We start from the raw sequence: 27,720 nt of genomic DNA on the forward strand, positions 1-27,720 counted from the left end.
GTGCCTTGGGAATTCAACCTAGCTTATATTTTTCCACCATTACCACTTCTACCTCGTGTAGTGGCACGCATCAAGCAGGAGCAAGCTTCAGCCATCCTGATTGCTCCATCGTGGCCGCGGAGGACGTTGTTTGTGAATCTGGTGGGGATGTCATCCTCTCCACTATGGAGGTTACCCTGTCGCAGGGATCTGCTGGAACAGGGTCCATTTCAACATCAAAATCTCGTTTCTCTGAGGCTGTCTGCGTGGAGATTGAACGCTTAGTCTTAGCCAAGAGAGGTTTTTCTGAAAGTGTGATTGACACTAGTTCAGGCAAGGAAGCCAGTCACTCGTCACATCTACTATAAGGTGTGGAGGACTTACTTGTCCTGGTGTGAGAAGCACGGATATCCTTGGCGCAAGGTGAAGGTATCCAGGATTCTGTCTTTTCTCCAAGAAGGTTTGGAGAAGGGTCTTGTCGTCAGTTCCTTAAAGGGACAGATTTCTGCATTATCAGTTTTGTTGCACAGGAGACTCGCTGAGTTTCCTGACATTCAATCTTTTGTTCAGGCTCTGTTTAGAATCAGGCCTGTCTTTAGGCAGTCTGCTCCTCCATGGAGCTTAAACTTGGTCCTTAAGGTATTGCAGAGGGTTCCGTTTGAGCCTATGCATTCTATTGACATTAAGATTCTGTCCTGGAAGGTTCTCTTCCTGTTGGCCATTGCATCGGCATGCAGAGTATCTGAGCTGGCGGCCTTGCAATTCGAGCCTCCTTATCTGGTTTTTCATGCGGATAAGGCTGTTCTTCGCACCGGTTTGGGGTTTCTTCCCAAGGTGGTGTCTAACCGTAACATCAATCACAAAATAATTGTTCCTCCTTTGTGTCCTAATCCTTGTTCTTCTTCCATCTGGATGTGGTTTGTGTCTTGAGGTTCTATCTTCAGGCTACAAAGGATTTCAGACAGTCTACATCTCTTTTTGTAGTATATTCCTGGACGCGCAGAGGGCCTCTTCTACTTCTTTGTCCTTTTGGTTGTGGAGTTTGATTCGGTTGGCCTATGAGACAGCGGGACATAAGCCTGAGGATCACGGCTCATTCAACTAGAGCTGTGGCTTCGTCTTGGGTCTTCAAGAACGAGGCCTCTATGGAGCAGATTTGTAAGGTTGCTACCTGGTCCTCCTTACACACTTTTACAAAGTTTTATAAATTTGAAGTTTTTGCTTCTGCGGAAGCTGTTTTTGGGAGAAATGTTTTACAGGCTGTGGTGCTCTTAGATTAGGGTCCACCTTTTTACCAAAAGTATAGAATGAAGCCGCGGACTCTCCTCCCCACGATGGAAATTGAATTATCAGGTAAGCATAATTTGTTATTTCTGTTTAAATAGAGGGATAACAAAAATGCTAAACATTCTCTGGTATTTTGAGCAAGTTCTTCTCTGAAAGTCCTGGTAACGAATGGTTTAATGTAGCGTAAGAAATATTTTTTTGTTTAGTTACATTTTTAATCTCATAATGTAGAAAGTGCGGAAATTATGTAATCTAACATTTTACCTTGATATGTATGCATATTTTAATACTTGTACATCCTTTCTACAGGGAACAAGTAGGCCCTCACATTATCATGTTCTCTGGGATGATAATCGTTTCTCATCTGATGAGCTTCAGATTCTCACCTACCAGCTCTGTCACACTTATGTACGATGCACTCGTTCCGTGTCTATTCCTGCTCCTGCATACTATGCACATCTTGTGGCATTCAGGGCACGGTATCATTTGGTGGACAAAGAGCACGACAGGTACCTTTTATAATGTACAGTAGAGCTTAACATTGTACTGTAATATTTTCTCTTTAACATGTTCCCAATGATCCATTTTACTTGCTTTAGTGAATTAAATTGTTTAGAAATAACATATTCACATTATATTTTGTCATTTGAAGTAGCTGTTTTTGTCTGCAATATTTATTATACAACAGCTATGTAAAATACAGTTCGCAGAAGAAATCAAGCCCTTAAAGACATTTTCCCCTTTAATATTTTCCCAATGGTCCATTTTACCTGCATGAGTGTGTTTGTTTGTAAATGGTTCTTTTACTTTTTTGCTAAAAAAAAAGCAACTCTTGTGCTTTATGTAAATCTAAGCTAGTTTCTGATACTCTGCCCATCTTCCCCCTCTTTCGCATGGTCTTTGTCAGTATTCAATTTCTTTCAGTCCATGTTAATATCTACCCTACAGGGTATTGTGATTAAAGATCTCCTCATACCACACATGCATCACTAGATCCTGTCCCCTCTCTTTGGGATTAGATTTCTTAAATTAACTTGATAGTCAAAAGTAAATTTTTGTCGTTGAGAAGAGAGCCTGACATTGTAAGAGACTTTAGAATTTATTTTTATTGTCAAATTTACTTTACTTTCTTTCATGTAATTGGCAAGAGTCCATGAGCTAGTGACCTATGGGATATACAATCCTACCAGGAGGGGCAAAGTTTGCCAAACCTTAAAATGCCTATAAATACACCCCTCACCACACCCACAATTCAGTTTTACAAACTTTGCCTCCTATGGAGGTGGTGAAGTAAGTTTGTGCTAGATTCTACGTTAATATGCGCTTCTCAGCATTGTTGAAGCCCGATTCCTCACGTCCCTCTGACATTCCAGCGAATGTCAGAGGGACGTGAAGGGAGTATCACTTATTTGAATACAATGATTTCCCTAACGGGGGTCTATTTCATAGGTTCTCTGTTATCGGTCGTAGAGATTCATCTCCTACCTCGCTTTTCAGATCGACGATATACTCTCAATTTACCATTACCTCTACTAATAACTGTTTTAGTACTGGTTTGGCTATCTGCTATATGTGGATGGGTGTCTTTTGGTAAGTATGTTTTCATTATTTAAGACACCTCAGCTATGGTTTGGCACTTTATGCATTTATATAAAGTTCTAAATATATGTATTGTACTTATATTTGCCATGAGTCAGGTTCATGTATTTCCTTCTGCAGACTGTCAGTTTCATATTTGGGGAATATAAACGTTTTAAGAAATTTTTTTCTTACCTGGGGTTTAGTCTTTTTTTTTCAATTGACTACTTCTTGCTATTGCGGGTATTAGGCCTGCGGGTGCGTCAAATGCTAAACTTTATTGCGTCATTCTTGGTGCGAAAATATTTTTGGCGCGAAAAAATACGTTTATGACGCAACTTCGTCATTTCCGGCGTCATACGTGACACCGAGACCTTTCACACGGCGGCGTCATTAGTGACGCGAGTGTGTCATTTCCGGTTATTTTTGGTGCCAAAAAAGTTTACGTTACGTTGTGCGTCATACTTGGCGCCAAACTTTCATTATTTCAATACCCCATTGATGTTTGCCTCTTGCTTTTTTTCTCTATCAGAGGCCTATGCTTTTGCATTTTTTCCCATTCCTGAAACTGTCATATAAGGAAATAGATAATTTTGCTTTATATGTTGTTTTTTCTCTTACATTGTGCAAGATGTCCCAATCTGAGTCTCAGAAGTTTCTGCTGGAACATTGCTGCCTGACATCGGTTCTACCAAAGCTAAGTGCATTTGTTGTAAAATTGTAGAAATTATTTCACCGAATGTCATTTGTAATAGTTGTCATGGTAAACTTTTACATGCAGATAGTGTTTCCATCAGTAATAGTACATTGCCAGTTTCAGTTGCTTCAACTTCTAATGTGCAGGATATACCTGTAAATTTTAAAGAATTTGTTTCTGATTCTATTCTGAAGGCTTTGTCTGCATTTCCACCTTCTAATAAACGTAAAAGGTCTTTTAAAACTTCTCATTTAGCTGATGAAATTTCAAATAACCAAGAACATAATAATTTATCCTCTTCTGATGAGGATCTATCTGAGACAGCCGATCCTTCCTCAGACATTGACACCCACGAAGCTACTTATTTATTTAAAATAGAGTATATGCGTTCTTTATTGAAAGAAGTGTTAATTACTTTGGATATTGAGGTAACCAGTCCTATTGACGTTCAGTCTAATAAACGTTTAAATGCTGTTTTTCCTATTCCTGAGGCTATTTCTGATATGATTTCTAGGGAATGGAATAAGCCAGGTACTTCTTTTATTCCTTCTTCAAGGTTTAAAAAAATTGTATCCTTTACCAGCAAAATCTATTGAGTTTTGGGGAAAAATCCCCAAAGTTGATGGGGCTATTTCTACTCTTGCTAAACGTACCACTATTCCTATGGAAGATAGTACTTCCTTTAAGGATCCTTTAAAGGGACAGTCTAGGCCAAAATAAACTTTCATGATTCAGATAGAGCATGTAATTTTAAGCACTTTTCCAATTTACTTTTATCACCAATTTTGCTTTGTTCTCTTGGTATTCTTAGTTGAAAGCTTAACCTAGGAGGTTCATATGCTAATTTCTTAGACCTTGAAGCCCACCTCTTTCAGATTGCATTTTAACAGTTTTTCACCACTAGAGGGTGTTAGTTCACGTATTTCATATAGATAACTTTTCGTGCACGAGCACAGTGTTATCTGGGAGCAGGCACTGATTGGCTAGACTGCAAGTCTGTCAAAAGAACTGAAAAAATGGGCAGTTTGCAGAGGCTTAGATACAAGATAATCACAGAGGTTAAAAGTATATTATTATAACTGTGTTAGTTATGCAAAACTGGGAAATGGGTAATAAAGGGATTATCTATCTTTTAAAACAAAAAAAATTCTGGTGTAGACTGTCCCTTTAAATAGGAAGCTTGAATCTTATCTAAGGAATGCCTATTTATATTCAGGTCATCTTCTCAGACCTGCTATTTCTTTGGCTGATGTTGCGGCTGAATCAACTTTCTGGTTGGAGAATTTAGCGCAACAAGAATTGGATTCTGACATATCTAGCATTGTTCGCTTACTGCAACATGCTAATCATTTTATTAGTTATGCCATTTTTGATATTATCAAAATTGATGTTAGATCCATGTCTTTAGCTTTATTAGCTAGAAGAGCTTTGTGGCTTAAATCTTGGAATGCTGATATGACTAAGATTACTATCTCTTTCTTTCCAAGGTAATAATTTATTTGGTTCTCAGTTGGATTCTTTTATTTCAACTATCACTGGGGAAAAGGGAGTTTTTCTGCCTCAGGATAAAAAAACCTTAGGGTAAATCTAAGGCTTCTAACCGTTTTCGTTCCTTTCGTCAGAATAAGGAACAAAAACTCAATCCTCCTCCCAAGGAATCTGCTTCCAATTGGAAGCCTTCCTCAAATTGGAATAAATCCAAGCCATTTAGGAAACCAAAGTCAGCCCCTAAGTCCGCATGAAGGTGCGGCCCTCATTCCAGCTCAGCTGGTAGGGGGCAGATTAAGGTTGTTCAAGGGTTTTTGGATAAAATCTGTCCAAAATCATTGGATTCAGAGCATTGTCTCTCAAGGGTATCGAATAGGATTCAAAGTAAGACCTCCTGTGAAAAGATTTTTTCTCTCGCGTATCCCTGTAAATCCAGTAAAAGCTCAGGCTTTTCTGAAGTGTGTTTCAGACCTGGAGTCTTCAGTGGTAATAATGCCCGCCAGTTCCTCCTCAGGAACAAGGTTTGGGGTTTTATTCAAACCTATTCATTGTACCAAATAAAGAAAATTTATTCAGACCAGTTCTGGATCTAAAAATTTTGAATCGTTATGTACCAACTTTCAAGATGGTGACTATAAGGACTATTCTGCCTTTTGTTCAGCAAGGACATTATATGTCCACAATAGACTTGCAGGATACATACCTTCATATTCCGATTCATCCAGAACACTATCAGTTTCTGAGATTCTCTTTTCTAGACAAGCATTACCAATTTGTTGCTCTTCCATTTGGCCTAGCAACAGCTCCAAGAATCTTTTCAAAGGTTCTGGGTGCCCTACTATCTGTAATCAGAGAACAGGTTATTGCGGTGTTTCCTTATTTGGACAATATCTTGGTACTAGCTCAGTCTTTACGTACTGCAGAACCTCACATGAATCAACTAGTGTTGTTTCTTCGGAAACATGGTTGGAGGATCAATTTACCAAAAAGTTTCTTGATTCCTCAAACAAGGGTCACCTTTTTAGGCTTCCAGATAGATTCAGTGTCCAATTTGTCGCAGCATGCCGGCACCTTCAGTCTCAGTCATTCCCTTCAGTGGCTATGTGCATGCTTTGCATGCTGAATCAATGGCGCAGGGATTATACAAAGATATCACAATTAATACCCTTCAATCCCAATGTACGACACTCTCTGACATGGTGGATAGATCACCATTGTTTGGTTCAAGGGGCTTCTTTTATTCGGCCAACCTGGACTGTGATCTCAACAGATGTGAGTCTTTCAGGATGGGGAGCTGTTTGGGGATCTCTGACAGCACAAGGGGTTTGGAAATCTCAAGAGGTGATTACCAATAAATATTTTAGAACTCCGTTCAATTCTCAGGGCTCTTCAGTTCTGGCCTCTGCTAAAGAGAGAACCGTTCATTTGTTTTCAGACAGACAATATAACAACTGTGGCTTATGTCAATCATCAGGGTGAGACTCGCAGTCCCCAAGCTATGAAAGAAGTATCTCCGATTCTTGCTTGAGGGGAATCCAGCTTCTGTCTAATCTCTGCGGTGCATATCCCAGGTGTAGACAATTGGTAGGCGGATTATCTCAGCCGCCAGACTTTACATCCAGGGGAGTGGTCTCTCCATCCAGATGTGTTTTCTCAGATTGTTCAGATGTGGGGTCTTCCAGAGATAGATCTCATGGCCTCTCATCTAAACAAGAAACTTCCCAGATACCTGTCCAGGTCCAGGGATATTCAGGCGGAAGCAGTGGATGCGCTGACACTTCCTTGGTGTTATCATCCTGCTTACATCTTCCCGCCTCTAGTTCTCCTTCCAAGAGTGATCTCCAAAATCATCATGGAACAGTCTTTTGTGTTGCTGGTGGCTCCAGCATGGCCACACAGGTTTTGGTATGCGGATCTGGTTCGGATGTCCAGTTGCCCGCCTTGGCCACTTCCGTTACGGCCTGACCTACTATCTCAAGGTCCGTTTTTCCATCATGATCTCAAATCATTAAATTTGAAGATATGGAAATTGAACGCTTAGTTCTAAGTCAGAGGTTTCTCTGACTCAGTGATTAATACTATGTTACAAGCTCGTAAATCTGTCTCTAGAAAGATTTTTTATTGAGTTTGGAAGACTTACATTTCATGGTGTTCTTCTCATAAATTCTCCTGGCATTCTTTTAGGATTCCTAGAATTTTACAGTTCCTTCAGGGTGGTTTGAATAAGGGTTTGTCTGCAAGTTCCTTGAAATGACAAATCTCCGCTCTTTCTGTTTTATTTCACAGAAAGATTGCTATACTTCCTGATATACACTGTTTAGTACAGGCTTTAATTCGTATTAAGCCTGTCATTAAGTCACTTTCTTCTCCTTGGAGTCTTAATTTGGTTCTGAATGCTTTACAGGCTCCTCCATTTGAACCTATGCATTCTTTAGATATTAAACTACTTTCTTGGAAAGTGTTGTTTCTTTTGGCTATCTCTTCTGCTAGAAGAGTTTCTGAGTTATCTGCTCTTTCTTGTGAGTCTCCTTTTCTGATTTTTCATCAGGATAAGGCCGTTTTGCTGACTTGTTTTCAATTTTTACCTAAGGTTGTGAATTCTAACATTAGTAGAGAAATTGTTGTCCCTTCCTTATGTCCTAATCCTAAGATTTCTTTGGAGTGATCCTTACATTCTTTGGATGTGGTAAGAGCTTTGAAATATTATGTTGAAGCTACTAAAGATTTCAGGAAGACTTCCAGTCTATTTGTTTTATTTTCTGGTCCTAGGAAAGGTCAGAAGGCTTCTGCTATTTTCTTGGCTTCTTGGTTGAAACTTTTGATTCGTCAATCATATTTGGAGTCGGGTCAGACCTCGCCTCAGACAATTACAGCTCATTCTACTAGATCAGTCTCCACTTCGTGGGCTTTTAAGAATGAAGCTTCAGTTGATCAGATTTGCAAAGCGGCAACTTGGTCTTCTTTGCATACATTTACTAAATTCTACCGTTTTGATGTATTTGCTTCTTCGGAAGCAGTTTTTGGTAGAAAAGTTCTTCAGGCAGCTGTTTCAGTTTGATTCTTCTGCTTTTGATTTAATTTTTTTTCTTTCAAAGATGAAATAAACTTATTTTTGTTTTAGGTTGTGGATTAATTTTTTCAGCGGAATATGGCTGTTTTTATTTTTATTCCCTCCCTCTCTAGTGACTCTTGAGTGGAAGACTCCACATCTTGGGTATTGATATCCCATATGTCACTACCTCATGGACTCTTGCCAATTACATGAAAGAAAACATAATTTATGTAAGAACTTACCTGATAAATTCATTTCTTTCATATTGGCAAGAGTCCATGAGGCCCACCCTTTTTATGGTGGTTATGATTTTTTGTATAAAGCACAATTTCCAAATTTCCTTTGTTGATGCTTTCTACTCCTTTCTTTATCACCCCACTGCTTGGCTATTCGTTAAACTGAATTGTGGGTGTGGTGGGGGGTGTATTTATAGGCATTTTGAGTTTTGGGAAACTTTGCCCCTCCTGGTAGGATTGTATATCCTATACGTCACTAGCTCATGGACTCTTGCCAATATGAAAGAAATTAATTTCTCCAACATAGGTGTGTCCGGTCCACGGCGTCATCCTTACTTGTGGGGATATTCTCTTCCCCAACAGGAAATGGCAAAGAGCCCAGCAAAGCTGGTCACATGATCCCTCCTAGGCTCCGCCTACCCCAGTCATTCTCTTTGCCGTTGTACAGGCAACATCTCCACGGAGATGGCTTAGAGTTTTTTAGTGTTTAACTGTAGTTTTTCATTATTCAATCAAGAGTTTGTTATTTTCAAATAGTGCTGGTACGTACTATTTACTCAGAAACAGAAAAGAGATGAAGAATTCTGTTTGTATGAGGAAAATGATTTTAGCAACCGTAACTAAAATCCATGGCTGTTCCACACAGGACTGTTGAGAGCAATTAACTTCAGTTGGGGGAACAGTTTGCAGTCCCTTGCTGCTTGAGGTATGACACATTCTAACAAGACGATGTAATGCTGGAAGCTGTCATTTTCCCTATGGGATCCGGTAAGCCATGTTTATTACGATTGTAAATAAGGGCTTCACAAGGGCTTATTTAAACTGTAGACTTTTTCTGGGCTAAATCGATTGATTATTAACACATATTTAGCCTTGAGGAATCATTTTATCTGGGTATTTTGATATAATAATATCGGCAGGCACTGTTTTAGACACCTTATTCTTTAGGGGCTTTCCCAAAGCATAGGCAGAGTCTCATTTTCGCGCCGGTGTTGCGCACTTGTTTTTGAGAGGCATGGCATGCAGTCGCATGTGAGAGGAGCTCTGATACTTATAAAAGACTTCTGAAGGCGTCATTTGGTATCGTATTCCCCTTTGGGTTTGGTTGGGTCTCAGCAAAGCAGATACCAGGGACTGTAAAGGGGTTTAAAGCTTAAAACGGCTCCGGTTCCGTTATTTTAAGGGTTAAAGCTTCCAAAATTGGTGTGCAATATTTTCAAGGCTTTAAGACGCTGTGGTGAAAATTTGGTGAATTTTGAACAATTCCTTCATGTTTTTTCGCAATTGCAGTAATAAAGTGTGTTCAGTTTAAAATTTAAAGTGACAGTAACGGTTTTATTTTAAAACGTTTTTTGTACTTTCTGATCAAGTTTATGCCTGTTTCACATGTCTGAACTACCAGATAGACTGTGTTCTGAATGTGGGGAAGCCAGAATTCCTATTCATTTAAATAAATGTGATTTATGTGATAATGACAATGATGCCCAAGATGATTCCTCAAGTGAGGGGAGTAAGCATGGTACTGCATCATTCCCTCCTTCGTCTACACGAGTCTTGCCCACTCAGGAGGCCCCTAGTACATCTAGCGCGCCAATACTCCTTACTATGCAACAATTAACGGCTGTAATGGATAATTCTGTCAAAAACATTTTAGCCAAAATTAACCCTTGTCAGCGTAAGCGTGGCTGCTCTGTTTTAGTTACTGAAGAGCATGACGACGCTGATATTAATATCTCTGAAGGGCCCCTAACCCAATCTGAGGGGGCCAGGGAGGTTTTGTCTGAGGGAGAAATTACTGATTTAGGGAACATTTCTCAGCAGGCTGAATCTGATGTGATTACATTTAAATTTAAATTGGAACATCTCCGCATTTTGCTTAAGGAGGTATTATCCACTCTGGATGATTGTGAAAATTTAGTCATCCCAGAGAAACTATGTAAAATGGACAAGTTCCTAGAGGTGCCGGGGCTCCCAGAAGCTTTTCCTATACCCAAGCGGGTGGCGGACATTGTTAATAAAGAATGGGAAAGGCCCGGTATTCCTTTCGTCCCTCCCCCCATATTTAAAAAATTGTTTCCTATGGTCGACCCCAGAAAGGACTTATGGCAGTCAGTCCCCAAGGTCGAGGGAGCGGTTTCTACTTTAAACAAACGCACCACTATTCCCATAGAGGATAGTTGTGCTTTCAAAGATCCTATGGATAAAAAATTAGAAGGTTTGCTTAAAAAGATGTTTGTTCAGCAGGGTTACCTTCTACAACCCATTTCATGCATTGTCCCTGTCACTACTGCCGCATATTTCTGGTTTGATGAACTGCTTAAGGTGCTCGATAGTGACTCTCCTCCTTATGAGGAGATTATGGACAGAATCAATGCTCTCAAATTGGCTAATTCTTTCACTCTAGACGCCTCTTTGCAATTGGCTAAGTTAGCGGCTAAGAACTCTGGGTTTGCTATTGTGGCGCGCAGAGCGCTTTGGTTGAAATCTTGGTCGGCTGATGCGTCTTCCAAGAACAAGCTACTAAACATTCCTTTCAAGGGGAAAACGCTGTTTGGTCCTGACTTGAAAGAGATTATCTCTGATATCACTGGGGGTAAGGGCCACGCCCTTCCTCAGGATCGGCCCTTCAAGGCAAAAAATAGACCTAATTTTCGTCCCTTTCGTAAAAACGGACCAGCCCAAGGTGCTACGTCCTCTAAGCAAGAGGGTAATACTTCTCAGGCCAAGCCAGCTTGGAGACCAATGCAAGGCTGGAACAAGGGAAAGCAGGCCAAGAAACCTGCCACTGCTACCAAGACAGCATGAAATATTGGCCCCCGATCCGGGACCGGATCTGGTGGGGGGCAGACTCTCTCTCTTCGCTCAGGCTTGGGCAAGAGATGTTCTGGATCCTTGGGCGCTAGAAATAGTCTCCCAGGGTTATCTTCTGGAATTCAAGGGACTTCCCCCAAGGGGGAGGTTCCACAGGTCGCAGTTGTCTTCAGACCACATAAAAAGACAGGCGTTCTTACATTGTGTAGAAGACCTGTTAAAAATGGGAGTGATTCATCCTGTTCCATTAAGAGAACAAGGGATGGGGTTCTACTCCAATCTGTTCATAGTTCCCAAAAAAGAGGGAACGTTCAGACCAATCCTAGATCTCAAGATCTTAAACAAATTTCTCAAGGTCCCATCGTTCAAGATGGAAACCATTCGAACTATCCTTCCTTCCATCCAGGAAGGTCAATTTATGACCACGGTGGATTTAAAGGATGCGTATCTACATATTCCTATCCACAAGGAACATCATCGGTTCCTAAGGTTTGCATTCCTGGACAAACATTACCAGTTCGTGGCGCTTCCTTTCGGATTAGCCACTGCTCCAAGGATTTTCACAAAGGTACTAGGGTCCCTTCTAGCGGTGCTAAGACCAAGGGGCATTGCAGTAGTACCTTACCTGGACGACATTCTGATTCAAGCGTCGTCCCTTCCTCAAGCAAAGGCTCACACGGACATTGTCCTGGCCTTTCTCAGATCTCACGGCTGGAAAGTGAACGTGGAAAAGAGTTCTCTATCCCCGTCAACAAGGGTTCCCTTCTTGGGAACAATTATGGACTCCTTAGAAATGAGGATCTTTCTAACAGAGGCCAGAAAAACAAAGCTTCTGGACTCTTGTCGGATACTTCATTCCGTTCCTCTTCCTTCCATAGCTCAGTGCATGGAAGTGATCGGGTTGATGGTGGCGGCGATGGACATAGTTCCTTTTGCGCGCATTCATCTAAGACCATTACAACTGTGCATGCTCAGTCAGTGGAATGGGGACTATACAGACTTGTCTCCGAAGATACAAGTAAATCAGAGGACCAGAGACTCACTCCGTTGGTGGCTGTCCCTGGACAATCTGTCTCAAGGGATGATGTTCCACAGACCAGAGTGGGTCATTGTCACGACCGACGCCAGTCTGATAGGCTGGGGCGCGGTCTGGGGATCCCTGAAAGCTCAGGGTCTTTGGTCTCGGGAAGAATCTCTTCTACCGATAAATATTCTGGAACTGAGAGCGATATTCAATGCGCTCCAGGCCTGGCCCCAGCTTGCGAGGACCAGGTTCATACGGTTTCAATCAGACAACATGACGACTGTGGCGTACATCAACCATCAGGGGGGAACAAGGAGTTCCCTAGCGATGGAAGAAGTAACCAAAATTATTCTTTGGGCGGAGTCTCACTCCTGCCACCTGTCTGCTATCCACATCCCAGGAGTGGAAAATTGGGAAGCGGATTTTCTGAGTCGTCAGACATTGCATCCGGGGGAGTGGGAACTCCATCCGGAAATCTTTGCCCGAGTCACTCACCTGTGGGGCATTCCAGACATGGATCTGATGGCCTCTCGTCAGAACTTCAAAGTTCCTTGCTACGGGGCCAGATCCAGGGATCCCAAGGCGGCTCTAGTGGATGCACTAGTAGCACCTTGGACCTTCAAACTAGCTTATGTGTTCCCGCCATTTCCTCTCATCCCCAGGCTGATAGCCAGGATCAAGCAGGAGAGGGCGTCGGTGATCTTGATAGCTCCTGCGTGGCCACGCAGGACTTGGTATGCAGATCTGGTGAATATGTCATCGGCTCCACCTTGGAAGCTACCTTTGAGACGAGACCTTCTTGTTCAGGGTCCGTTCGAACATCCGAATCTGGTTTCACTCCAGCTGACTGCTTGGAGATTGAACGCTTGATTTTATCGAAGCGAGGATTCTCAGATTCTGTGATCGATACTCTTGTTCAGGCCAGAAAGCCTGTGACTAGAAAGATTTACCACAAAATTTGGAAAAAATATATCTGTTGGTGTGAATCTAAAGGATTCCCTTGGGACAAGGTTAAGATTCCTAGGATTCTATCCTTCCTTCAAGAAGGATTGGAGAAAGGATTATCTGCAAGTTCCCTGAAGGGACAGATTTCTGCCTTGTCGGTATTACTTCACAAAAAGCTGGCAGCTGTGCCAGATGTTCAAGCCTTTGTTCAGGCTCTGGTTAGAATCAAGCCTGTTTACAAACCTTTGACTCCTCCTTGGAGTCTCAATTTAGTTCTTTCAGTTCTTCAGGGGGTTCCGTTTGAACCCTTACATTCCGTTGATATTAAGTTATTATCTTGGAAAGTTTTGTTTTTAGTTGCGATTTCTTCTGCTAGAAGAGTCTCAGAATTATCTGCTCTGCAGTGTTCTCCTCCTTATCTGGTGTTCCATGCAGATAAGGTGGTTTTACGTACTAAACCTGGTTTTCTTCCAAAAGTTGTTTCTAACAAAAACATTAACCAGGAGATTATCGTACCTTCTCTGTGTCCAAAACCAGTTTCAAAGAAGGAACGTTTGTTGCACAATTTGGATGTTGTTCGCGCTCTAAAATTCTATTTAGATGCTACAAAGGATTTTAGACAAACATCTTCCTTGTTTGTTGTTTATTCAGGTAAAAGGAGAGGTCAAAAAGCAACTTCTACCTCTCTCTCTTTTTGGATTAAAAGCATCATCAGATTGGCTTACGAGACTGCCGGACGGCAGCCTCCCGAAAGAATCACAGCTCATTCCACTAGGGCTGTGGCTTCCACATGGGCCTTCAAGAACGAGGCTTCTGTTGATCAGATATGTAGGGCAGCGACTTGGTCTTCACTGCACACTTTTACCAAATTTTACAAGTTTGATACTTTTGCTTCTTCTGAGGCTATTTTTGGGAGAAAGGTTTTGCAAGCCGTGGTGCCTTCCATTTAGGTGACCTGATTTGCTCCCTCCCTTCATCCGTGTCCTAAAGCTTTGGTATTGGTTCCCACAAGTAAGGATGACGCCGTGGACCGGACACACCTATGTTGGAGAAAACAGAATTTATGTTTACCTGATAAATTTCTTTCTCCAACGGTGTGTCCGGTCCACGGCCCGCCCTGGTTTTTTTAATCAGGTCTGATATTTTATTTTCTTTAACTACAGTCACCACGGTACCATATGGTTTCTCCTATGCAAATATTCCTCCTTAACGTCGGTCGAATGACTGGGGTAGGCGGAGCCTAGGAGGGATCATGTGACCAGCTTTGCTGGGCTCTTTGCCATTTCCTGTTGGGGAAGAGAATATCCCCACAAGTAAGGATGACGCCGTGGACCGGACACACCGTTGGAGAAAGAAATTTATCAGGTAAACATAAATTCTGTTTTATCAGGTAAATTCTTACATAAATTATGTTTTTATTGAAAAGCATACCTGAGAAGCAACAGCTCTCTACTGTGAGCTAGCTGGTGATTGGTGAATACACACATGCCTCATTGGCTCACAAGATGTGTTCAGCTAGCCCCCTGCATTACATTGCTGTGCTGTAGCTGACTAGCTATGCATTTAACCCCTGTTAAAGCAGTAGTGCAACAATTACATATTGGAGTGATTTCTTTTTGTGCTTGACATTTCTGATCAACCCTGTTTTGAGCATTCCCTAGAATCTTTAGACCTGTTCTCAAATTCATCATCATATGTTGTAAGTCACTTTGCAGGTTCTTCATCTTTTGTTAAGCCTAATCAGTTAAGAAAATTACTTCAGTCAGTGTTCTCCCCAGGACCTTTTTTTTTTTTAACGGGTGCACCTTCTGGCTTATTTTACTAACCACTCTGCTAAAATGTTGGCCAATATTGAGCTAGAAGTAGCTAATTTCTTTCATGTAATTAGCAAGAGTCCATGAGCTAGTGACGTATGGGATATACATTCCTACCAGGAGGGGCAAAGTTTCCCAAACCTTAAAATGCCTATAAATACACCCCTCACCACACCCACAAATCAGTTTTACAAACTTTGCCTCCCATGGAGGTGGTGAAGTAAGTTTGTGCTAGATTCTTCGTTGATATGCGCTTCGCAGCAGGCTGGAGCCCGGTTTTCCTCTGTGTGCAGTGAATGTCAGAGGGATGTGAAGAGAGTATTGCCTATTTGAATTCAATGATCTCCTTCTGCGGGGTCTATTTCATAGGTTCTCTGTTATCGGTCGTAGAGATTCATCTCTTACCTCCCTTTTCAGATCGACGATATACTCTTATATATACCATTACCTCTACTGATTCTCGTTTCAGTACTGGTTTGGCTTTCTACTACATGTAGATGAGTGTCCTGGGGAAAGTAAGTCTTATTTTTGTGACACTCTAAGCTATGGTTGGGCATTTTTATATAAAGTTCTAAATATGTGTTTAAACATTTATTTGCCTTGATTCAGGATGTTCAACATTCCTTATTTCAGACAGTCAGTTTCATTATTTGGGATAATGCATTTGAATAATCAATTTTTTTCTTACGTTAAAATTTGACTTTTTCTCCTGTGGGCTGTTAGGCTCGCGGGGGCTGAAAATGCTTCATTTTATTGCGTCATTCTTGGCGCAGATATTTTCTTGTTATTTCCGGCGTCATACTTGTCGCCGGAAGTTGCGTCATTTTTTTGAAGTTTTTGCGCCAAAAATGTCGGCGTTACCGGATGTGGCGTCATTTTTGGCGCTTAAAGCATTTAGGCACCAAATAATGTGGGCGTCTTTTTTTTGCCGCTAAAAAATATCGTCATCGTCTCCACATTATTTAAGTATCATTGTTTATTTGCTTCTGGTTGCTAGAAGCTTGTTCATTGGCATTTTTTCCCATTCCTGAAACTGTCTTTTAAGGAATTTGATCAATTTTGCTTCATATGTTGTTTTTTCTATTACATATTGCAAGATGTCTCAGATTGACCCTGAATCATCAGATACTTCTGGAAAGTTGCTGCCTGATGCTGGATCTACCAAAGTTAAGTGTATTTGTTGTAAACTTGTGGTATCTGTTCCTCCGGCTGTTGTTTGTAATGAATGTCATGACAAACTTGTTAATGCAGATAATATTTCTCCAACATTGGTGTGTCCGGTCCACGGCGTCATCCTTACTTGTGGGATATTCTCTTCCCCAACAGGAAATGGCAAAGAGTCCCAGCAAAGCTGGCCATATAGTCCCTCCTAGGCTCCGCCCACCCCAGTCATTCTCTTTGCCGTTGCACAGGCAACATCTCCACGGAGATGGTTAAGAGTTTTTTGGTGTTTAAATGTAGTTTTTATTCTTCTATCAAGTGTTTGTTATTTTAAAATAGTGCTGGTATGTACTATTTACTCTGAAACAGAAAAGGATGAAGATTTCTGTTTGTGAGAGGAAGATGATTTTAGCAGACAGTAACTAAAATCGATTGCTGTTTCCACATAGGACTGTTGAGATGAAGTAACTTCAGTTGGGGGAAACAGCAGACCTTTCTGCTTAAGGTATGACTAGCCATATTTCTAACAAGACCATGTAATGCTGGAAGGCTGTCATTCCCCTTCATGGGGACCGGTAAGCCATTTTCTTAGTCAAACAAACAGAATAAAGGGCTTATTATGGGCTAAAAAACTGGTAGACATTTTTATGAGCTAAATCGATTGCTTTATTTGGGCATTTTATTCAGATTTAGGCTGACAATTTGCATTTATAAACTTGGGGAACGTTTATTAAACGGCAGGCACTGTGTTAGACACCTTTTCCAGTCAGGGGGCCTTCCTAGTTATAGACTGAGCCTCATTTTCGCGCCATTACTGCGCAGTTGTTTTTTGAGAGCAGGGTATGCAGATGCATGTGTGAGGATCTAAAAATTGCTGGAAAAGCTTCTAGAAGGCGTCAATTGGTATCGTATTCCCCTCTGGGCTTGGTTGGGTCTCAGCAAAGACTATAGCTGGGACTGTATAGGGGTTAAATTTATAAACGGCTCCGGTTCCGTTATTTTAAGGGTTAAAGCTCTGAAATTTGGTGTGCAATACTATTAATGCTTTAAGACACTGTGGTGAAATTTTGGTAATTTTTGAACAATTCCTTCATACTTTTTCACATATTCAGTAATAAAGTGTTTTCTGTTTAAAATTTAAAGAGACGGTAACGGTTTTGTTTTAAAAGTTTTTTGTGCTTTGTTGACAAGTTTAAGCCTGTTTAACATGTCTGTACCTTCAGATAAGCTATGTTCTATATGTATGAAAGCCAATGTGTCTCCCCATTTAAATTTATGTGATAATTGTGCCATAGCGTCCAAACAAAGTAAGGACAGTACTGCCACAGATAATGAAATTGCCCAAGATGATTCCTCAGATGAGGGGAGTAAACATGATACTACATCATCTCCTACTGTGTCTACACCAGTTTTGCCCACGCAGGAGGCCCCTAGTACATCTAGTGCGCCAATGCTTATTACCATGCAACAATTAACGGCTGTAATGGATAACTCCATAGCAAATATTTTATCCAAAATGCCTACTTATCAGAGAAAGCGTGATTGCTCTGTTTTAAACACTGAAGAGCAAGAGGGCGCTGATGATAATTGTTCTGTCATACCCTCACACCAATCTGAAGGGGCCATGAGGGAGGTTTTGTCAGATGGAGAAATCTCAGATTCAGGAAAAATTTCTCATCAAGCTGAACCTGATGTTGTGACATTTAAATTTAAATTAGAACATCTCCGCGCACTGCTTAAGGAGGTGTTATCTACTCTGGATGATTGTGACAACTTGGTCATTCCAGAGAAATTATGCAAGATGGACAAGTTCCTAGAGGTTCCGGTGCACCCCGACGCTTTTCCTATACCCAAGCGGGTGGCGGACATAGTAAATAAGGAGTGGGAAAAGCCCGGCATACCTTTTGTTCCCCCCCCTATATTTAAGAAATTATTTCCTATGGTCGACCCCAGAAAGGACTTATGGCAGACAGTCCCTAAGGTCGAGGGGGCAGTTTCTACTCTAAACAAACGCACTACTATTCCTATCGAAGATAGTTGTGCTTTCAAAGATCCTATGGATAAAAAATTGGAAGGTTTGCTTAAAAAGATTTTTGTACAGCAAGGTTACCTTCTACAACCAATTTCGTGCATTGTTCCTGTCACTACAGCAGCGTGGTTCTGGTTCGAGGAACTTGAAAAGTCGCTCAGTAGAGAGACTCCATATGAGGTGGTTATGGACAGAGTTCACGCACTTAAATTGGCTAACTCTTTTATTTTAGATGCCGCTTTGCAATTAGCTAGATTAGCGGCGAAAAATTCAGGGTTTGCTATCGTGGCGCGCAGAGCGCTTTGGCTAAAGTCTTGGTCAGCGGATGTGTCATCCAAGACAAAATTGCTTAACATCCCTTTCAAAGGTAAAACTCTATTTGGACCAGAATTGAAAGAGATTATTTCAGACATCACTGGGGGAAAGGGCCACGCCCTTCCACAAGATAGGTCTTTTAAGGCTAAAAATAAGTCTAATTTTCGTCCCTTTCGCAATTTCAGGAACGGACCGGCCTCTAATTCTGCATCCTCTAAGCAAGAGGGTAATGCCTCACAACCCAAACCAGCCTGGAAACCGATGCAAGGCTGGAACAAGGGTAAGCAGGCCAAGAAGCCTGCCACTGCTAACAAAACAGCATGAAGGAGTAGCCCCCGATCCGGGACCGGATCTAGTGGGGGGCAGACTCTCTCTCTTTGCTCAGGCTTGGGCAAGAGATGTTCAGGATCCCTGGGCGCTAGAAATAGTTTCTCAAGGTTATCTCCTGGAATTCAAGGAACTACCCCCAAGGGGAAGGTTCCACATGTCTCACTTATCCTCAAACCAAATAAAGAGACAGGCATTCTTACATTGTGTAGAAGACCTGTTAAAGATGGGAGTGATACACCCAGTTCCAATAAAGGAACAAGGAATGGGATTTTATTCCAATCTGTTCGTAGTTCCCAAAAAAGAGGGAACTTTCAGACCAATTTTGGATTTAAAGATCCTAAACAAATTTCTCAGGGTACCATCGTTCAAGATGGAAACCATTCGAACGATTCTACCCACTATCCAGGAAAGTCAATTTATGACTACCGTGGATCTAAAGGATGCGTACCTACATATTCCTATCCACAAAGAACATCATCAGTTCCTAAGGTTCGCTTTTCTGGACAAGCATTACCAGTTTGTGGCCCTCCCATTCGGGTTAGCCACTGCTCCAAGGATTTTCACAAAGGTGCTAGGATCCCTTCTAGCGGTTCTAAGACCGAGGGGCATTGCAGTAGTACCTTACTTGGACGACATTCTAATACAAGCGTCGTCCCTGTCAAAAGCAAAGGCTCATACGGACATCGTTCTAGCCTTTCTCAGATCACACGGATGGAAGGTGAACATAGAAAAAAGTTCTCTGTCTCCGTCGACAAGAGTTCCCTTCTTGGGAACAATAATAGATTCCTTAGAAATGAGGATTTTTCTGACAGAGGTCAGAAATCAAAACTTCTAAGCTCTTGTCAAGTGCTTCATTCTGTTCCTCGTCCTTCCATAGCGCAGTGCATGGAAGTAGTAGGGTTGATGGTTGCAACAATGGACATAGTTCCTTTTGCACGAATTCATCTAAGACCATTACAACTGTGCATGCTCAAACAGTGGAATGGGGATTATACAGACTTGTCTCCAATGATTCAAGTAGATCAAATGACCAGAGATTCACTCCGTTGGTGGCTGACCCTGGACCATCTGTCCCAGGGAATGAGCTTCCGCAGACCAGAGTGGGTCATTGTCACGACCGACGCCAGTCTAGTGGGCTGGGGCGCGGTCTGGGAATCCCTGAAAGCTCAGGGTCTATGGTCTCGGGAAGAGTCTCTTCTCCCGATAAACATTCTGGAACTGAGAGCGATATTCAATGCTCTCAGAGCTTGGCCTCAACTAGCAAAGGCCAAATTCATAAGGTTCCAATCAGACAACATGACGACCGTTGCATATATCAATCATCAGGGGGGAACAAGGAGTTCCCTGGCGATGAAAGAAGTGACCAAAATAATTCAATGGGCGGAGGATCACTCCTGCCACCTGTCTGCGATCCACATCCCAGGAGTGGAAAACTGGGAGGCGGATTTTCTGAGTCGTCAGACATTCCATCCGGGGGAGTGGGAACTCCATCCGGAGATCTTTGCCCAAATAACTCAATTATGGGGCATTCCAGACATGGATCTGATGGCGTCTCGTCAGAACTTCAAGGTTCCTTGCTACGGGTCCAGATCCAGGGATCCCAAGGCGACTCTAGTAGATGCACTAGTAGCACCTTGGTCCTTCAACCTAGCTTATGTATTTCCACCGTTTCCTCTCATTCCCAGGCTGGTAGCCAGGATCAATCAGGAGAGTGCCTCTGTGATCTTGATAGCTCCTGCGTGGCCACGCAGGACTTGGTATGCAGACCTGGTGAATATGTCATCGGCTCCACCATGGAAGCTACCTTTGAGACAGGACCTTCTTGTTCAGGGTCCATTCGAACATCCAAATCTGGTCTCCCTCCAGCTGACGGCTTGGAGATTGAACGCTTGATTCTATCGAAGCGTGGGTTTTCAGATTCTGTGATAGATACTCTGGTTCAGGCCAGAAAACCGGTAACTAGAAAAATTTACCATAAAATATGGAAAAAATATATCTGTTGGTGTGAATCCAAAGGATTCCCATGGAATAAGATAAAAATTCCTAAGATTCTCTCCTTTCTACAAGAAGGTTTGGAGAAAGGATTATCTGCAAGTTCTCTAAAGGGACAGATCTCTGCTTTATCTGTCTTACTACACAAAAGACTGGCAGCTGTGCCAGATGTTCAAGCATTTGTTCAGGCTCTGGTTAGGATCAAGCCTGTTTACAGACCTTTGACTCCCCCCTGGAGTCTAAATCTAGTTCTTTCAGTTCTTCAAGGGGTTCCGTTTGAACCTTTACATTCCATAGATATTAAGTTACTATCTTGGAAAGTTTTGTTTTTGGTTGCAATTTCTTCTGCTAGAAGAGTTTCAGAGTTATCTGCTCTGCAGTGTTCTCCGCCCTATCTGGTGTTCCATGCAGATAAGGTGGTTTTGCGTACTAAGCCTGGTTTTCTTCCTAAGGTTGTTTCTAACAAAAATATTAACCAGGAGATAGTTGTACCTTCTTTGTGTCCGAATCCAGTTTCAAAGAAGGAACGTTTGTTACACAATTTGGACGTAGTCCGTGCTCTAAAATTCTATTTAGAGGCTACAAAAGATTTCAGACAAACATCTTCCTTGTTTGTTGTTTATTCTGGTAAAAGGAGAGGTCAAAAAGCGACTTCTACCTCTCTTTCCTTTTGGCTTAAAAGCATCATCCGATTGGATTATGAGACTGCCGGACGGCAGCCTCCTGAAAGAATCACAGCTCACTCCACTAGGGCTGTGGCTTCCACATGGGCCTTCAAGAACGAGGCTTCTGTTGACCAGATATGTAAGGCAGCGACTTGGTCTTCACTGCACACTTTTGCCAAATTTTACAAATTTGATACTTTTGCTTCTTCGGAGGCTATTTTTGGGAGAAAGGTTTTGCAAGCTGTGGTGCCTTCCGTTTAGGTAACCTGATTTGCTCCCTCCCTTCATCCGTGTCCTAAAGCTTTGGTATTGGTTCCCACAAGTAAGGATGACTCCGTGGACCGGACACACCAATGTTGGAGAAAACAGAATTTATGCTTACCTGATAAATTACTTTCTCCAACGGTGTGTCCGGTCCACGACCTGCCCTGGTTTTTTAATCAGGTCTGATGAATTATTTTCTCTAACTACAGTCACCACGGTACCATATGGTTTCTCCTATATATATTTCCTCCTGTCCGTCGGTCGAATGACTGGGGTGGGCGGAGCCTAGGAGGGACTATATGGCCAGCTTTGCTGGGACTCTTTGCCATTTCCTGTTGGGGAAGAGAATATCCCACAAGTAAGGATGACGCCGTGGACCGGACACACCGTTGGAGAAAGTAATTTATCAGGTAAGCATAAATTCTGTTTTCCTTTAGTAATGTTCCATTACCTGTTGCTGTTCCATCAACATCTAATATTCAGGGTGTTCCTGTTAACATAAGAGATTTTGTTTCTAAATCTATTAAGAAGGCTATGTCTGTTATTCCTCCTTCTAGTAAACGTAAAAGGTCTTTTAAAACTTCTCATTTTTCAGATGAATTTTTAAATGAACATCATCATTCTGATAATGATTCCTCTGGTTCAGAGGATTCTGTTTCAGAGGTTGATACTGATAAATCTTCATATTTATTTAAAATGGAATTTATTCGTTCCTTGCTTAAAGAAGTTTTAATTGCATTAGAAATAGAGGAGTCTGGTCCTCCTGATACTAAATCTAAACGTTTGAATACGGTTTTTAAATCTCCTGTAGTTATTCCAGAGGTTTTTCCTGTCCCTGATGCTATTTCTGAAGTAATTTCCAGGGAATGGAATAATTTGGGTAATTCATTTACTCCTTCAAAACGGTTTAAGCAATTATATCCTGTGCCATCTGACAGATTAGAGTTTTGGGACAAAATCCCTAAGGTTGATGGGGCTATCTCTACTCTTGCTAAACGTACTACTATTCCTACGACAGATAGTACTTCCTTTAAGGATCCTTTAGATAGGAAAATTGAATCCTTTCTAAGAAAAGCTTACTTATGTTCAGGTAATCTTCTTAGACCTGCTATATCTTTAGCGGATGTTGCTGCAGCTTCAACTTTTGATTTGTTAATCTTCTTCAACATGCTAATAATTTTATTTGTGATGCCATCTTTGATATCATTAAGGTTGATGTCAGGTATATGTCTTTAGCTATTTTAGCTAGAAGAGCTTTATGGCTTAAAACTTGGAATGCTGATATGTCTTTTAAGTCAACTTTGCTTTCCCTTTCTTTCCAGGGTAATAAATTATTATTTTTCAGCGGAATTGGCTGTCTTTATTTTATCCCTCCCTCTCTAGTGACTCTTGCGTGGAAGATCCACATCTTGGGTATTCATTATCCCATACGTCACTAGCTCATGGACTCTTGCTAATTACATGAAAGAAAACATAATTTATGTAAGAACTTACCTGATAAATTCATTTCATTCATATTAGCAAGAGTCCATGAGGCCCACCCTTTTTTGTGGTGGTTATGATTTTTTTGTATAAAGCACAATTATTCCAATTCCTTATTTTTTATGCTTTCGCACTTTTTTCTTATCACCCCACTTCTTGGCTATACGTTAAACTGATTTGTGGGTGTGGTGAGGGGTGTATTTATAGGCATTTTAAGGTTTGGGACACTTTGCCCCTCCTGGTAGGAATGTATATCCCATACGTCACTAGCTCATGGACTCTTGCTAATATGAAAGAAATGAATTTATCAGGTAAGTTCTTACATAAATTATGTTATTAAAAAATTGTCAATGTTTATTGCAAAAATTATCCTAATTTTTTTTTTTTTTAAATAATGCAACTAATTTGGGCCTTTGATAGCAGAAGATTTTAAAATATTAGAAAGTATTATACTGCGCCCACACGGCTACTTCATAATGCCATCCGGCTGGCAAAATTTTCTGTGTAGATGATTTCTAGTCATCGTCACCTTGGAGCAAAAGGAAGAAGTTCTCAGTACTATTGGTAATCTTCGTGACAGATTGTGTCACATGATACAAGGGGCCTGCAAATTGAAGTACATAGGAAAAAATCTACTGCTCATATAAAATTCAGAATAAATGCTATTGTATTTTTTATTTTTTATTATGTAGTTTTACTGTATTTAATGGTCTTTTAAAGGCTGAAATAATACTTCTTAACCCCTTAAGGACAAGGCCATTTTTTAATTACTTTCCCTTAAGGGCCAGGGCTATTTTTAAATTTTTGCTGTGTTTGTGTTTAGCTGTAATTTTCCTCTTACTCTTTTACTGTACCCACACATATTATATACAGTTTTTCTCACCATTATTTTCATCGTATCTTATAATTTACTATAAAAAAATAGAAAATATGAGGAAAAAATAGAAAAAAAACGCACTTTTTCTAACTTTGACCCCCAAAATCTGTTACATATCTACAACCACCAAAAAACACCCATGCTAAATAGTTTCAAAATTTTGTCCTGAGTTTAGAAATACCCAATATTTACATGTTCTTTGCTTTTTTGCAAGTTATAGGGCAATAAATACAAATAGCACTTTGCTATTTCCAAAACACTTTTTTTCAAAATTACCGCTAGTTACATTGTGACACTGATATCTTTCAGGAATCCCTGAATATCCCTTGACATGTATATATATTTTTAGAAGACATCCCAAAGTGATCTAGGCCCATTTTGGTATATTTCATGCAACTATTTCACCGCCAAATGCGATCAAATAAAAAAAATTGTTCACTTTTTCACAAACTTTAGGTTTCACACTAAAATTATTTACAAACAGTTTGTGCAATTATGGCATAAATGGTTGTATATGCTTTTCTGGGATCCCCTTGGTTTAGAAATAGCAGACATATATGGCTTTGGCATTACTTTTTGGTAATTAGAAGGCCGCTAAATGCCACTGCACACCACACGTGTATTATGCCCAGCAGTGAAGGGGTTAATTAGGGAGCTTGCAGGGTTAATTTTAGCTTTAGTGTAGTAGACAACCCAAAGTATTGATCTAGGTCCATTTTGGTATATTTCATTCCACCATTTTACCGCCAAATGCGATCAAATAAAAAAAAAACGTTCACTTTTTCACTAACTTTAGGTTTCTCACTGAAATGATTTACAAACAGCTTGTGCAATTATGGCACAAATAGTTGTAAATGCTTTTCTGGAATCCCCTTTGTTCAGAAATAGCAGACATATATGGCTTTAGCGTTTCTTTTTGGTAATTAGAAGGCCGCTAAATGCTGCTGTGCACCACACTTGTATTATTCCCTGCAATGAAGGGGTTAATTAGGTAGCTTGTAGGGAGCTTGAAGGGTTAATTTTAGCTTTAGTGTAGAGATCAGCCTCCCACCTGACACATCAGACCCCCTGATCCCTCCCAAACAGCTCTCTTCCCTCCCCCACCCCACAAATGTCCCCGCCATCTTAAGTACTGGCAGAAAGTCTGCCAGTATAAAAAAAAAAGTTTGTGTTTGTTTTTTTTGTTGTTGTTTTTTTTACATTTATATATTTTCTGCAGTGTAGGATCCCCCCTTACCACCCAACTCCCCTGAGCCCCCCTAAACAGCTCTCTATCCCTACCCCCTCTCACTATTTGGTGCTATTTTGGGTACTGGCAGCTGTCTGCCAGTACCCACTTTTCAAAAATAATGTCCATTTTAAAAAAAATAAAATAAATTTTATCTCTGTTGTAGATGGCCCCCCACTCCCTCCCCTCCCCCTGATCCCTTTTTCAAATCTTATTTCCCACTCCCACCCCCCTGATCTCGCAAACACCTCCCACTCCCACCAACAGCACAATACGCAAACACTCAAACAGTGCTGATCGCGGGGACGTGCGCGCGCACGTTCCCCCCGCCCCCGAGCGCGCTCCCACACAAACACACCGGGCACTAATGCGACCGAAGGACACCAGCGATGGGCCGCCCACCCGCCTCCCAGCGCTGCTCCCACCCACCAACGATCGGCACCATCGCTGGCCGATGCATAGAGGGCCACAGAGTGGCCCTCTCTGCATCGGTGTGCCAGAAAAGGTATTGCAGTGATGCCTCAATATCGAGGCATCACGGCAATACCTTGAAAGCAGCTGGAAGCGATCAGGATCGCTTCCAGCTGCTTTAAACTCCTATGTCGTACAGGGTACGTCTCTGGTCTTTAAAGACCAGATTGTGCAAGACGTACCCTGTACGACATGAGTCGTTAAGGGGTTAATTGTGGCAAATGAACCACTATACACGAGGGATGTACCTTGCTTTATATAATTTTTTTTTCTGATTTTTATTGAAATATCATTCCAGGGTACAGAAAGGAAAAGGAGGTGAATTATTATCACTTTGATTACATGTTAAGGGAGAGATACAATTCTTGGTTATATATCAGACCCCCTCAAGGGGGGGGGCTAGATAAAGGAAAAACAAAACAAAAAAACACAAAAAAGGAAACCAAACACAAGAAATTGAACACCTATTGAAACTTATTAGGTATATACTATTATGAAGAAGAAAAAAACAAGAAGCAAACAAAAAAGAAAAAAACTTATTGACCTTGTCTTAACAGTAATACAGTATATTATACATTTATAAAAGTTACGACTAACTCCATATAACATCCTAAGGCGACTAACCAACCGGCTCCTAGGGTGGGGGGGAGATAGAGGGAAAAAAAGGGGCCCCATCCGTTCAATTATACTTGCCAGTTAAATGGAAATAAACCGAGTTCCAGTTGTTGTATAAACCAACTAGATTTCCTAAGTGGAGCGATTAACTGTAATTGAGCCTCCAAAGGTAAAGTTAATATTATTTTTTCCCATTTGAGGAAAAATCTTTGTATTTGATTGTCATTAGGGCCTCTCAGACTAAATTGCCTGATTATGGATTTTATTTACAAACTCCTTAAATTTAGGTTCCTGAGTAGATTTCCAGTTCCTAAGGATGACATTACGTCCAACTAGGATTACTGTATTTATGAGCCTGATGTTCGAATAAGGTTCATCGTGGCTTAGAAGAAAAAAGATGTCTCGGCCGGAGAGTAAGACTACAAGCATAGACCTTATTTACCCAAAAACATACTTTGCTCCAAAACTGTGAAACTTTAGCACAGGTTCAAAAGCAATGCATTTCATCTGCATCCATGGCATTACATTTAGGGCAATTGACTGCTTTTTTATACCACTTTGGCTGGTGTGATATATAATAAATGTATTAATTTAAAATGCGATTCCCTCCAGTCTGTAGAGACCAAGGTTTGATTGGTTAGCTTAAAGCTTTGAAGAATATGTTCTCTAGTAAGATTTGGGAGAATTTTATTCCATTTCCTCCCTAAATTTTCAATATGTATTAACCCATAATTCTTAATCAGCATATTGTAAAGAAGTGAGATGGTGACTTTCCCAGAATGATATAGTCTAATAACATCATCCAAAGCCCCAAGTGAAAGTTTAGTCCCATTCTCCGCACGTAAAGTTCCAATCCAGTGTTGAGCCTGAAGATAAGCATAAAATGAGGATTTTGGTAAATTGAAATTAGATCTCAACTCCGTAAATGTCTTTATCATTAAGGACTCATTTACACAGATATCCTTTACATTTCTAAGGCCATTCTTGGCCCATGTAGAAACAACTTCATACATGAGCTCAGGTGGGAAATCCGGATTCCCTGCTAAGGGTAAAAACTCTGATTGGCGGAAGTTAATTTGTATCTCCGAACAGACTTTCTGCCATGCCAGGATTATGTACTTGAATGTATATAGATGTGACACATTTACTGGCAATCTCGCAAATGGAATATAGATCAATGCTTTAAGTGAAAATGGAGCCAACAACTGTATTTCTAAGTCAAGGAAGGAGACATGCTCCTTTTCTGATAGCCAGTCTAATACAAATTTAACAAGTGTGGTATAATTATACAATTAGATATTGGTAAACACCAAGCGACCATGAGCTTTAAAAAGGGATAGTTTAGCAAGTGAAATCCTGGCTTTCTTCCCATGCCATATA

The 27,720-nt window shown here is 41.0% G+C and overlaps 1 protein-coding gene across 1 annotated transcript in view; it reads left to right on the top strand.

Annotated features, from left to right (window-relative positions):
- AGO2 (argonaute RISC catalytic component 2) overlaps positions 1 to 27,720 on the top strand; it is a 598,276-nt gene that overhangs the window by 525,775 nt on the left and 44,781 nt on the right. Inside the window, exon 18 of the mRNA XM_053715953.1 lies at positions 1,576 to 1,775. Coding sequence (XP_053571928.1) covers positions 1,576 to 1,775 — 200 coding nt within the window. The remainder of the gene's footprint in view (positions 1 to 1,575; positions 1,776 to 27,720) is intronic.

The sequence above is a fragment of the Bombina bombina genome, chromosome 5 (assembly GCF_027579735.1).
Source record: "Bombina bombina isolate aBomBom1 chromosome 5, aBomBom1.pri, whole genome shotgun sequence".
Taxonomy (NCBI): domain Eukaryota; kingdom Metazoa; phylum Chordata; class Amphibia; order Anura; family Bombinatoridae; genus Bombina; species Bombina bombina.